The sequence below is a fragment of the Aethalodelphis obliquidens genome, unplaced genomic scaffold, assembly GCF_003676395.1.
Source record: "Aethalodelphis obliquidens isolate GAN/ISIS:26980383/991018 unplaced genomic scaffold, ASM367639v1 scaffold87, whole genome shotgun sequence".
In the NCBI taxonomy this organism is placed as follows: Eukaryota; Metazoa; Chordata; class Mammalia; order Artiodactyla; family Delphinidae; genus Aethalodelphis; species Aethalodelphis obliquidens.
Window position 1 is genome coordinate 3,716,069 of NW_020838031.1, and position 14,570 is coordinate 3,730,638.

The window sequence follows — 14,570 nt, forward strand, 5'->3', positions numbered from 1 at the left end:
TGAGCTGGTGATGTCAGTGCAGCAACGGGGTCACCTCGGGTAGTAAATCTCTCTTTACAAGCAATAACAGAGGCAACAAGCTCGCGCTTAAATTTATTTGGCACTTACGGAACATACTTCACTGTAAAGAGCATTAATTTCAACTTTTAAAAACCTTTTAAACCCAGATACAAAAAGGATTTCATTGTCAGGCCCCTGACTTGTGATCCAGCACGATAAAAGGCCTGGAAAAGTGGGAACGAAATGTCCTTTCTTCCAGAGTTCCCTACGATGGGCCAGTTAAATCGCTGACTCATATGGTGGAAAACTGCTATTTAAATCCCGATGGTTAAAGTTATAAACACACAAAAATCGTTTTACAGCCTGAGTGAAGTTTTGAAAGCTATACTAATATCCATGAATGAGCCAGCTGTCGTCTTAAAAATGTTTGCTAGATATTTAAGTAAAAGGCGACATTATAAGATGCACGTAAAAAAATCAGTAGCAAACGAGTCATATATTCACTGTGTTACTATTTACCCATCCTAGAGTGGACACAGATGTTAACCACAGTAAACATTTCATGAAAAGAAAAGAAAACAAGGCAAGCACACGTATCGAAAACAAGCATCACGGGACTTCCCCGGCGGTCCAGTGGTTACGACTCCTCGCTTCCACTACGGGGGGGGGCGGGGTTTGATCCCTGGTCGGGGAACTAAGATCCGGCAAGCCGCACAGCGCGGCCAGAAACATAAATAAAAAAATAAAACAAGCGTCATGACAAGCTGAAAACTGTACAAGGCTAAGATATATTCTTCCCTCGTTTCCGCAATAACTGAAATACATGATTCACGTGTACTGTAACAGGACAACAAAATCCAGGAACAAATGAAAAATGGAAAGAAAAACTGAACTACCTAACAGTGTGTTCAATGTATTTGCTGAGCACGAACACGGTGGCCTACACTGTACTTTCCTCTATATCCTTGAAACGTGGGAATTCTCGAACTCCTTGAAACACGGGAATTCTCAGACTGACGAGAAGATAGATGGAGCTTGCCGGGGCCAAGGCCACGTATGGAATTCTAGGCCCCTCCTTCCCCAGTGACTAGGGCGTCCGCTGGCCACCCTCCTGGGTTAACCTCAGAGGGCAGCCCAGCCTCATTAGTCAGTGAAACGCGGACAGCTATTCCTACCCATTTCTCTTGCTCCTGAAGGAAGACCATGGGTCCAGTTCTACACTTCACCACGGGAACATTTAAAGCGCAAGTGAAAGGAAACTTTAAGGCTAGCTACCTCGACGACGTGCCAACCCGCCTTTGCCCCTTTCTAAGCATATTCTTTTGCTTTGTAAAAATAGGGCTTCCCTGGTGGCGCAGTGGTGGAGAGTCCGCCTGCCGGTGCAGGGCACACGGGTTCGTGCCCCGGTCCGGGAAGATCCCACATGCCGCGGAGCGGCTGGGCCCGTGAGCCATGACCGCTGAGCCTGTGCGTCCGGAGCCTGTGCTCCGCAACGGGAGAGGCCACAACAGTGAGAGACCCGCGTACCGCAAAAAAAAAAAAAAAAAAAAGAGGAAAATAAAATCTCAAGCTCTCTGTAGAGAATAAACAATGAAAAATGAACACCTGGCCCATCAATAGGACATCTGAATCTTTTTAGAGACTAAAGAAATACAGCATCTGGCAGGTTCACGGAAACATTCATTGTCAGACAGTAAACAGCCTAAGTAATTCTTGGGCTTCTTATATAAAGGTTAGGGTTCTCTTCAGCAGTTAGTTATGTCTTGTTCTAACTCGTCAATGAAATTCTGTAGAAGTCGACTCCGGAAATGGAAGCGGAAAGGGCACGGCAGCCCATAAACCAGGTCAGCCCAGCAAGACAGCAAGGCAAGTTCCCGGGCACCAAGACGCCGCCGGTGCTATTTCGGGGATTAAGGAACGACGTCTTCTAGGCCTTTCCAGACGTGAGAAGCTCCTAACACTTCTTCAGTGCCAAGAGGGCCAACTCAAGAGTCTTCAACCGCGAGAGTGAGTTAATAAATATTGTATTAGATTCACAGAGTCAATTCTGCTAACTTCCCGACACTTGATTCAAGCTGTGAGCCAGGAATAAGCTCTTGGTATGACAAGGAAAGTGAAACTGTGATTCGTCACCCAATTCCCTGACAAAAAACATACAGATGCTACAGAAATAGCAACCTGTGGGTTTATCTTCAATTCCTTAAACACACTTCAGGGTTTCACAGGTCCAGTTTTAACTTCATGCAAGAACTAAAAGCAAGTGAAAACAACCAACCTCCAGGCAGCTGCATATGCATCGAAAATGGCATAAAGTTGAACTTGGTTAGATCTACCAGCCTCTATGCAAATAGGATCGCTTGTTAAATTCTTTTTTAAAAAAACCTGGGAAGTTTTTTTTTTTTAAAAAAAAAGCATGTCGCACCTGATTCTGGAGGAGAGGGGGAAAGAGGCTGCACCGTCACAAGAAGATGTGACGCGGCTGGGATGTCGTTCAGAAGAAGTCTCTCAGGGTCAGCGATGAGAAAGCTTAATTTGAAACTGGAGAAGGCGGATCTCCAGAGAGAGTTTCTTGTCTTAAGAAGCAAACATGTGAAAATGAACATGATTTCAAAGAGAAAACTGCATCGTTTAATGATTACAAGTTCTGAAATGCAAAGAGATGAGTTCAGAAGTGAGGAAAAAAATTAAATGTATCCCGTTTTGAAAAAACAGTCATAAATTCTGGATCTCAGTCCTTGGGGTATCGTCGGAAAGCCCCAGCAGTAGGAGCAGGGCTGACAAAGACTGGTCTGTCCCGATCCTTCCCGGAGTCTGACCCCGTCACCCGCCCTCCCCTTCTAAACAGCCACCCTATCCCTGCAACACGCCCACCTGTCTCTGCAGCAGGCACCTTGCGTTCGCCAACCCTTGCTTAGAAAGTGTCTCCCCTTTACACGGTGCGCTAGCTTCTCCTCCTTCAGGGACCGTCCTAACTCTGCACACTTGCACACAGAACATACACAAACACACATGCATGCACACAACACAGCCCCCTCATATTCTCTGTACTCAAAAGAGCATGTACCAGTGGTCAGAATTTTGCTCTCATTTTTAAGAGACATCTATAAAGTTTCCTGTATAAAGACACAGAAAAAGTGAACATAGAATAGTAGTCTGAGCAGCAAGAAAGAGGGGGAAAACCTACACACATTACCACATAAATACAAAAGATCTTGCCTCCTTTGCTTCCACAAAAAAGTGACCTCTAATTAACCACTGTGATCTCAGATCAGTAAGAAAAGTTCAAATTTAATCACCGTTTCAAGGATGCATTGTTGATTTACCATTCTATATAACCAATATAAAAATATTATATAAAATATTTTACCAATGGCAAGAGTAGAGGCACAAACCAGCTAAGCAAGACTGAATATTTTGGAAATGGAGAAACAGAAATAAACCAAGAATGCAGATTTTTAATGATTTAATAACAAAGTGAAGATAAGAAAAGATTATGACGATACAAATGTTTCTCTTCTGAAACTGGGCAATACCAGCCCTTCTGCAAAGCAATAATTCTTATTATCTGGTATAAGTACACATTCTTCTTTCTGGCCTGGGAATAAAGCTAATCATGAAAAGCTGGATATGCCTTTGATGCTTCCAAAATATTCCAGATTACTATTTATAGGTGAACCCAAGAGCAGTCAGGACCTGGCTGTAGAGAGGGCACTTAATGAGATAGATTCCTCCAATACTTAAATGGCTCCTCAGCTGTACCAATTAGGGACTTACAGAAGTATGTACACAAACCTTTTAAGGCAGGGGCTGACCATCTGTGTAAATTATATGCAGAAGGGGTTCCAGCCTAGCCTAACAAGCTCTGTCCCTATTTCCTCTGTAGGTATCAAGCCCATCCCTAGGCTAAGACCAGGATTCTTCAGATGGAATCTCAGAAACCCAGGGGTTTTGTCTTTTTCCTTAGGGACCTCCATGGAGCTCGGAAACCCCTTCCAAGCAGGGCAGTTCTAACATTACACATGCATTCACACACACACACAAAAGTTTACTGTGTGCCAGGAACCATGCTACCTTCATCTGTTTATATACTTAGTTTGTCTCTGCCAAAGTGAAGTCCCACTGATAACACCCCATGATGGCTTAACTACGATCTGTCTATAGGACAAGCAGGAGGGAGGCAGCCAGGGGACACAGCCCTGGGAAAAGTGGACTGACTGACTGCCAAGCAGACCCAGAGAGAGACCTGGGGGATTTGACTGAAAAGGGAAAACACTCCAAGAACGGGCTTCCTTATCTGGCTACGTTTTCTTTGTAAGAGTCCAGACATTCCAAAGATTGAACTCTCTTGCAACTGTCATGGACCCTCTGAAGACTTTTAATACACCTTGGAATCAGCTTTCAGCTTGATTTATTACAAGAACAAACACAAGAAATTGTATCTGATGTGGATGCATCTAGAACAGTGAAATAGTCACAAATACCACAGGGCTGATGAGGCCAAAGTCAGAGGCGCAATTCACGTACAGACCAGTTAACTTCGCTAAGCTGTGTGGCCTCAAACTGCAGTCATGAACCCGGATGGTCACTTCAGACACTTATGCCCTTGGTATTACCGTAATCTGTGGGCACGGGTGGGGTGGGTGCGAGAGACGGCAAAGCAGCACCACCTGCAACAGATCTGGAAAGTCCGTGTTCCAAGACTGCACAGCGCCATCACTGATCTATGACCAGGATATTCTGATCGTGATTAGCAAAGTATTAAATGTCAAAGTAAAAATGATTTTCTGAAATTATTGGTAAATTAGTCCCTTCCTTTCTTAACTATTCAGGCCTTAGCTTTTCATGATAGGTCTTTAGCACTGGGAACAGGAAGATAAAATGCAAATTAAGTCATCTAAAATACTTGTCCTCTCTATCTCATAAGTTCTAAATTATAATAACACCTAAAACTTATTGAGCACACTCTGTGCCAGCACTATTTAGAGTGCTTTATACATATTAACTCACCTAATTCTAACTACCATCTAAGAAAGGTTCATTCATTCATTCAACAAATGTTAACTGACTGCTCTCCACGTTCTGGGCAGTGGTTCTGTGTGCATACAACACTCCGTGAAGAAAGAGGTAACAGTCTCTACCTTCAGGGATAAAGGAAAATAAAGCACAGACAATTGTGCCCAAGGTCACAAAGCTAAGTAGCTGGGATTCATATCCAGGAAGGTTCTAGAATTCTTGCTCTTAAGAACTACATTTTTCTGCTGAAGCTTTTTGCCAACCTAGAAGGAGGAAGCCTCAAAGAAGGCCCTAGAATCACGGAATTCGAACACTGAGAGGGAGATGCTATGCATCATCTTGTCCAAATACGCTCAGGTGTGCCACTCCTCCCCACTTCCACACCCTCGGAAGGTATCTCAAAAATACAGCATTCTTCCCGCCGGAGCCGCGGCGTAGAGTTCTTTCTTCTCAGTACAGGGCTCCAAGCACGCACTGCTGGCCACCTAGACCACATCCTCATTATATAATTGTCCAATTTCTTGAGAGACTAAATCTTTTCCAAGGCCACAAGGCAAATGACTACCATAAGTTCAGAATACAAGTCCAATGACTCTTATCTCCCATCCTACACTCATCCCTTTTATACTGCGATTACTCGCCTACATCCTACGTTGAGTATGTAGATTTCCCAATGAAACACATATAAGATCATATATATTCTACACATAGCAAGAGCAATTAAAGAAGCAAAACAAGCAGTTTTCTACCTCTAATGCGTCGGCATAACATTCAACGCCACGGATTCTCACTCAAGATAAAAAAGGAAAACAAAAATGGAACCAACAAGTCTTTAGGCTACGGAGTTTGTAATATACTATCTCAACTTACAGGGATTTTTGTTTTTTTAATCTCCCATTTGGGAAGTTGAAAACACCCACGTACCTCACTCCCCACCCCCATCCTTCCATCCACCTTTTTATGTGCAGGACTTTTCGGGGAGAGTTTCAGTGAAAGAAACTCTGGTACAAAGAACTCATAAAACCACACTTTTAATTACTGTTCAATAAAAAGGGGACGGGGGAAGCCAGCTTTGAGTTCTGGTAACAGCAAAGTCAAGGGACTTTGACATTTCAGAGGTTGCCCTCTGAGCAACAACGCAGTGGATTCGGAGTCCAGTGACTCAGGTAACTGGGGAGCTGGCAGGGCCTTGTGAGTTGAACGCTCCATGAGTGGGGTCCAAAGGCACTGGTTCTATTTCCACTAACCTACTGACAGGGTCTCTGGGCCTGAGTCAGCCCTATCAGGTTTCTCAGCAACAACTCACCCAGAGTTTAATTACTGGATGATCGTAAAAGTATCTGCAAGGACAACTGCATGGTCTAAAATCGAGCATCTTAACACTGAGTGAGTCTATATGGCATTATTCCAAATAAACGTTTGAAGAGCTAGAAATCCTTTAGTTTACAACGTGTGTAAAATTCATACGTGTGATCTAGGGATTGTAACTCCATGTCATAAAAAACATACAGACATGTGATCAAAAGACAGATCCTCTGAAGGTAATGGGCAGAACTCTGATTACTAGAAAACCCTGTAGAGAATACAGGAAGGACAAGGGATTGAGGTTAAGTATTAGGTAGAAAAAAACCATCCAGCAATTACCACGGGAAGAGGAATAAACAGAGGAGCTACAGCCCCAAATGTGACAAAGCCGGGCTGGGGGTCAGGGGCCTCTTCTTCCTCTTGGCTGGGGGATCTAAGGTGGTTCTTCCCACCGGGGAACAGGGCAAGTGGCCTCGCTGGGAAAATGCACCCCTTGACTACCTTCATTGCATTTCATGAGCATTCAGAAAACACGTAAAAAAGAAAGACAAAGTTCTCTGCAACAATTAAGTTTCATTCACGTGACAAATGCTTATTGAACAACCACCGTGTAGTCCCTGCTGCTTTAACTTAGAGCAAAGGAGTGCGGTTACGTGACATCAGCAAAATTAAGTTTTCTAAGCGTGGAAACAAACCTTGCTTTAACTCTGCACTCACCCCAAATGTAATCAAACCCCTAAAATTAAAGAACGCCACGAGTGAGTTACAAGATTCTTTCTTACAATATTTTCTAGAAGTTATCTACCCACACGCAGAAACGGAGGGTCAGGTTACATTAGTTGACCTCTTCTGTAATTAATACAGTTGACGCTGCTTCCCATTAAGATTTTGCCTGGCAAGCAATCCAGGTGAGTGTGGAAGAGTTTCTAAGTTCTGTAAGAAAAGAGTGCAATAAAACGTGTGCCGTAATAATCCCTTTAAAGCCCAAACACTTCCAGATGATAAAAGAGTCAAAGACTACGAATGCCATTCAAAGAGAAAAACCTACTGATGCTTTGCAAATTCGAAATACACTGATAGCATGGAAGGGCTGCCCTCGGAGGTGGCATCTGTTGTGGGGGTGGGGGTGGGAGGAGGCCGTACCTGCTGCCTGTTGTTGGGCGTGTGTGGGAGCATGGTGCACACATGGAACATAAGCTCGTAGTCTTTGTACGTCGTGTACAGGGAATGCGTTCCTGTAGAATCAGCTGAAAACAAAGATTAATTGCAAGAACAAGTTAGGCCACTGCAGATTAGCAATTCAACACTTAGAAGGTCATTATTACAAAAGGCAATTCAACCGAAAAGAACAGACCTCCCAACGATAAAGGACCAGTCTCTTGGGGGTGGCCCGGCTCTCTCACTAGGCCCTGTTGCTCCCACTTTCCAGCCCACGCCTGCGGCCTGAGTTTTGCCATCTGCTCTCACCCAGGCGCTTTCTACTGAACGCGTGGTTTCCCCTCTCTTTTCTTCTCCACTCTTGCCTTCGCAGTGCTAACTCAGATGACCCACATGGGCGAGATGCTGCTGCCACAAGAAGTACAGGTGAGCACAGGAGGAGGTGTGGCCTGGCGCCGGTCTGGGTGCAATTATTAGACGGGGCTGAGCTAACCAGAAGTTATCCTTGCCCCATCGTGTGTGTGTGCGCGTGCGTGTGCGTGTGTCTACAGTTAATTATCAGTTATTCTTGGGCACTTGACCCTCCAGAACCCAGAAAAATGAAACAGGATTGACTTCATATGGAAATGGGAATGAAAGACGTTAAGGATTTCTTCCCTGAATGATGGAAGTAATTTTCTTCTCTTTCTGACAGGCAATGCGATGATGCAGTCGTGTGATTAAGACCAGGGAGGATGAATGTGATCTCTTACTGCATGTTATGCACTGATACATGTTAAAAAAACGATGACATCTGAATCCCTGTTAATCATACAGCTATTCATCTTTTGAAAAGCAGAATGATTCTGTGCAAATTCGAAACCCATCTGTATTATCGACAGATTACCTCACTGAGAGTTTCAGACACCCAAACCAACAGTGACTATAAAACGTTTAAGTAATAATTTTAGGACGGAGGTTTTGAATCACTTTGCATATGGACAAAGACAAAAAGATAAATAGAAATTAAGATGTAAACAGAACTCAAGACTGCCGTTCTCAATCCTTGATCTATATACAGGTTTATCGTCTACCTTTTAAACAACAATAAACAATACTGTTCGATATTATTGAAAACGAAGTTTATTCCATTGTGTTTGTTGGGGAAACTCTACGTAGTGATCTTGGGCTAACCTTTTTTTAATCTGAAAATTAAAATGTTTACTTTAAGAACATTAAAACACTTAACCTTCATGGGCATTTATTATTTTCTTTCTAAATCATGCAACATATTCTTAGTTCCAACATTTATATCCAACTCAGAAATAGTCCTGAAAATCCTCTAGAAAAAAGTATTGCATACAGTTTTGTGCTGAGAGGTACTCATAGAAGGAAATTTCACGCATAAGGGGAGTATGTACAATGTTAATCTATGGATACTGATAAATTAACTTGCAGACGGTCAGAGAGGATATTCATCTAATAAGCTCTATATTATCCAGCCCCCATTTTCTCTTTTAGCTATTCATTAACTGCGTATTTGTTATTTTTCTTAGGACTTCTTAGAGAGTAATCTTCCATTTCAACTGTCTTGTCTCAGGACCTTAAGGATGAAACGTGGCTTTGGAAGTGAGCAGGCCGGTCGTGAGGGAATGACGATTGTTCCTCCCACGAAGAAGTAACACTGAAGGTCAGAGGACGAACTAACCCTGCAGGTTCAATGACTCCCCTCACAACACTGCTACTACGATGCTTAAAATTCAGTAAGAGAAATGCGGACAGATATCTCACAGTCTGGTCAATGGGCTTCAGATTCAGGAATTCATAATGAAAAAAGAAAAATGCACTTTTAGGGGGAAGGGGGAGAAACATTCCCAAAAACGTGGTCATAATTTGTCTATCCCAAGTAGTGCTAAAGGACGAATTTCTAAAATTAAGTATTCAATATTTTCAAAGTTTTTATTTTAAACATCAGAAGGGTAATGCAAAAGGTCAGCTCAAGCTTGTTCAAGGGTTTGCTGCAAATATTTCTGTTCAAAAGGAGATACGGGGGGCTTTCCTGGTGGCGCAGTGGTTAAGAATCCGCCTGCCAATGCAGGGGACACGGGTTCGAGCCCTGGTCCGAGAAGTTCCCACATGCCGTGGAGCAACTGAACCTGCATGCCACAACTACTGAGTCTGCGCTCTAGAGCCCGTGAGCCGCAACTACTGAGCCCGCATGCCACAACTACTGAAGCTCGTGCACCTAGAGCCTGTGCTCTGCAACAAGAGAAGCCACCGCAGTGAGAAGCCCGCACACTGTACCAAAGAGTAGCCCCTGCTCACCGCAACTAGAGAAAGCCCGCACGCAGCAACGAAGACCCAACGCAGCCAAAAATAAATAAATAAATATATTTAAAAAAAGAGAGAGAGAGAGATACAGGGCCATCACGGCAGTCTCCGGTTTTATCATTCTCTGCAGCCAACCAAAGAAAGGCTGGCCACGGCCTGGGGGTCTATATTCTACTGGATAGCAGAGCACCTTAGCAGCTCACAGCGCCTCTATTCCTACCCCATTTCATTCTGTACTTAAGAGAGGAACAACCCATTTTAAATCTGGAAGGGACATCTCAGATACTCTAGCCCGAAACTCTGACTTTTCTTTGTGAAGAAAATGAGGCCCAGATTTGCCCAAGGTCCTGTGGGCAGGCGGAATGAAAACTGCAACACAACTCTCCTGTATTTAAGAAGGAAGATATTTTTTTTTGCCCACTGCATGAAAGACATACTTTTTATTTGACCACTCCACGAAACATAATTCTTAGAGACCTCCTCTCTAAAGGCATGCCATGATTTCTTTGCATCTCATAGAAGGTCCTGCTCATAAAAATAAAAGACTTGCTGATTATTAGAATGAACATATCAAAATCCTGTTCTGATGTTATCATTTCCTTGCACTAAAGTACATAGCACTACCTCTGTAATGTATTAAAGACATCTCTTAAGTCATGAAAACTCCAAGCTGATGTCAATTCTATACATAGGAAAATATCTGCATTACCTCTGCTTTAGTTTTATAGAACGTACAGCTCAGAAGCTCTTAAAATGCTTCCCCAATCCACCCCACAGCAGAGGGACGGCAGGCATGCATAGCAATGAGTCCACGTTGGCAGTGGTTCTCCTGGAAGGACGTCCCTAAGACTGGCACGCCAGCACCTCTAGCGGGTATGTGGTGGTCTGTGGGTAAGGGGAGTTTGCACAGGAAACAGAGGAGAAAATCAGAAAAGGTCTCCCTGATCCTTCTTAAAAGATGTGGATACTTGCAATGGCTGTCACAAATTATTTTCTAACCTTAACATTTCTGAGGCATGAGCTATCCACATTCAGCCTAATAGTCAAACTCCAACCTTGGCGTGTGTGGAGGACACACAGGGCCCGCACGTGAGCCAACACCATGTCCGGGTCTTGCGATCTACCCTCTAAGTGTAACGTTCAAAAACAGATCAGAACCCCAGAACTGATGACAGGCCATGCGCACTAAGAGTGGTACCACCGGCGATCTAGGCAAGTATCTCTGATGGTCGCGAGGTGAGCGGGCCGGGGGCCGCAGGGGCTCAGGTGGCCTCCATGCCAACCCTGGCTCGGCCACACGTTGACCCTCCCCCAGGGAAGAGTCCCCACCGGCCCCTCCTCTAGGGCTAGATGCCCCCCCAGATCCTCCAAGTTCAGAATCTATCTGCTCATCTTCATTAAAAGAGCAAGCGCTTAACTGCTTGACAATAAGCAGAATTTCCCCAGATACACAAAATTACTCTGCCCGGTATTTTTACCAGGTGTGCTGAGAGCAACTAAATGACAACACAAATACGAAGGTGAACCGCTTAGAATTTATGAGGGCCGTAAGGAACACGGTTACCTAAATGGAGAGACAAGACCAATTCACACATCCTAGGAGGGGACCTGACTAAGGTTCTTGGAAAGCAGGATGCGTTAGCTTTTTCATCACTGCTTCAGCTCCCCAGGTAACATCGTGAAAACGGAAACGAGCAAAGACAAGGCCGTGAGCACGGCCTGAGTGGGTGTGGTGATGTTTAGACTTTCAGAAATGAATGCGGGGCTCATCCTTGCTGCCGTGGGACAGGGTGTAACGGACAGGTGAGGTGAAAAGAAAGAAGAACATATTAAAAGATTATTCACCAAACACCGGGGAATCTCTGCTCTCGTTACATGGGAACAAGAATTGACCCTTTGAGCTTGTGAGAGACACAGAGCTCTTGAGAAATGTGCCCCCTCTGCTCATCTGAGGAAATCTCAACTCCATCCCAAATAAGCCAGCTCGGCCGCTGCAGGGGGTCAAGAAGGGGAGGGAGGGCTCGGGATCGCTAGCTTAGATGTCTGGGGTGCGCCTACCTTTGGAGCATTAAATCTGTACACACACAAGCAAGTCTGAAGCTTACTTTTATTGTCCAGCTGAGCCCGGTATTTACTAAATCCTTTCAGCCGCACCCTCTGGCCCAGCAGATCGAGGAATTCTTCAAAAGCTGGTCCGGCCGTCTCGTTGTTGTACATCTCCTCCTCGGTGCTCTGGCCGGCTCTGCAATACAGGATCCCGATCTTGTGCTGAAAGCTCAGCTGAAATGGGGCAGAAAGGGAATTACTCGGCAAAGAGTATCAGACAAGGACGCCTGAGACTAAGCAACATTGTAAATCAACTCTATTCCAATATAAAATAAAAATCAAATTAAAAAATAAAATGGGGGCTTCCCTGGTGGCGCAGTGGTTGAGAGTCCGCCTGCCGATGCAGGGGACACGGGTTCGTGCTCCGGTCCGGGAAGATCCCACGTGCCGCAGAGCGGCTTGGCCCGTGAGCCATGGCAGCTGAGCCTGCGTGTCCAGAGCCTGTGCTCCGCAACGGGAGAGGCCACAACAGTGAGAGGCCCGCGCATCAACAGAAAAATAAAAATAAAAATAAAATAAAAAAATATAAAAATAAAATGAAAACAAAGTATCAGACGAGCTAACTTCCAGTAAAATTAAAATGACAGGAGCTGAGAATTCTGTTCTCAGGAAAGCACGTCAGGACAATTCCCATAAGCTAAGAAGCAAAAGAATAAGCAGCTGTCACTGTACACAATACTCCAAACACATAACAAACCCAGAAACCCGAACATAACAGCTGGAGAAACGTCAGACACCCTAAGAAATATAATGAATGGCCTTGCCCATGTGGGAGCTGCCAGGTTTCCAAAATGGAGAGCCAGGTTCAAGCGTTTATTTAAAAATACAACTGTGGAAATATTTAATCTCATACCCTCTATACAGTCATGAGCATTATCTTCCAAGTTAGAAGGAAAAAAAGGCTGCACACTTTAAAAAGTTTTCCCTCTCTGGTTCCTCATGCTTTTCTGTTGTCGTTATTTGAACGTTCATGGAAATATGAAAGACTGTAGTTAAAAAAAGCACGTCAAATTCAGGTCTGGTAAGGAAACTGTGATATACGTATAGCGATAGAATAATGTTTTGTTTCCACAAAAGTAACTCTGACTCAACAATTACAGTCATTTCTCCATTTTTGACTGGCTTGAAAACATCTGCTAGATATACAATAGGCCATAAAGAATTTTAATAGGAATTGAAGATTTCCTGCTGTAGCTCTATCTCCCTGTCTATCCCGTATCGTGCTGGAAGCTGCCACACTGCTTTCTCCCAAGGCCAGGGAGAAACTGGATCCACCTTCACAGCTTTCGTATGTTCCCTAAGGAGGAACTACTTGTCACTCAGGAAATCAGGGCACTTCATCTTCCTAGCAGCGATCTGAGCCTCCAGAGGCTGGCAGGTTATCAGTCCTCTCTGATTCCCTAAAGGCATCCATCCGGAACACTGTTCACTGTTATTATCAGCTGTAAAACAGAGCCTTTAATCAAAACTCATAGCTGACTAGATCAGTACAATAAGGTAAAATGGTACTCATTTCCCTTGAGTGGCAAAGTGATCACAGCAGTCTCATCCGGGTGACCAATGACAACGGACAATCCAAGCCAGGTAGGGATCCGCCTGCTTGGGGCATCTCGGCAGAGATGCTAGGGGAAGCTCAGAGCTGGGTGGGCAGCCGACCGCCGGTACATTCTACACGCGCTCCACCTCCTGAGTGCTACGGGGGAGGGGGGAGGAACCAAACGAGACATCAATCACCTGTTCCTAACTGGACCGGATAAGCTACCTACAGGGATGGCTCCCACGGTGAGGGGTTGTTTGGGGGGCGGGTGGAGAGCGCACAGGCCCCAATCACACAGTGAAGACAAGGATCCAGGCCCTGAATGTGGGGCTATGAGATGCTGGCCGTAAGCTGTTAGTGTTATGAGCTGTGCGGTACTAGTCCTTGAGCGGCGTCAAGACAGAAAAATCATTTCTATTTGCCCAGGGATTGAGGAATAAATGTTTCTGATCAACTCAACTATCCAAATAAATGAGACACCACACTTACTGCAAACAGACCATCATCCTCCAAAAACACGAAGTAGAATACAAATGTCTCATATTATTTCACCAATTGTTTCAGAACACTAATTGTTCTGAGGGACCCAGAAGACACTGCAGGATCTTAGAGTACTTTAGGAAACACTTGGGATTGGCAATTGTCACCACAGATGTGGATCGCCTTGGTGACTGCCAGAACTGGACAAATCCCCTAACGGGACCTCTACGGGACTGCTGTACCTCCCGGCACCGTGATGCTTGGACCTCCCGCCTGCTGTCAGAAGCGGATTCCCGCTCTCCCCAGCTGTCCGGCCCTGGCCTCGTGGATAGTCCCCCAGAGATCCTGTGGAGTGATCAGCAGGCACCGGTACCCAGGGCCCCACGGGCCCCCGCCCACACATCCTCCGCAGCCAGCAGGGGCGGCCGTACCACCACCCGCATCCTGGGAGCTCACTGTCCCAGGGCTGCCACCCTGTCTGTCCCCCTGCCTGCCGCCCCCCCTAGAGCCCTGCCACCTCTCCTGGTGCCACCTCACGTCGCGCCCCTGCCACACCTGCAGCTTGTCCCAGGCAGCCCCGCCATCCCCAGCAGGAAACCCTTCCTCTGCCTCTTTGTGGAGCAGGCCCGGAGCAAAGCTGTCTGGGGCCCCAGGGGTGGGG

The 14,570-nt window shown here is 45.3% G+C and overlaps 1 protein-coding gene across 14 annotated transcripts in view; it reads right to left on the minus strand.

Moving 5' to 3' along the window:
• Window positions 1–14,570, minus strand: part of SIPA1L2 (signal induced proliferation associated 1 like 2) — a 238,114-nt gene that overhangs the window by 67,633 nt on the left and 155,911 nt on the right. For all 14 annotated transcript variants that reach the window (XM_027094090.1, XM_027094089.1, XM_027094088.1 and 11 more), the window contains 2 exons: window positions 11,892–12,066; window positions 7,462–7,565 (listed from right to left, as the gene is read on the minus strand). In XM_027094090.1, the coding sequence (XP_026949891.1) occupies window positions 7,462–7,565; window positions 11,892–12,066 (279 nt within the window). The remainder of the gene's footprint in view (window positions 1–7,461; window positions 7,566–11,891; window positions 12,067–14,570) is intronic.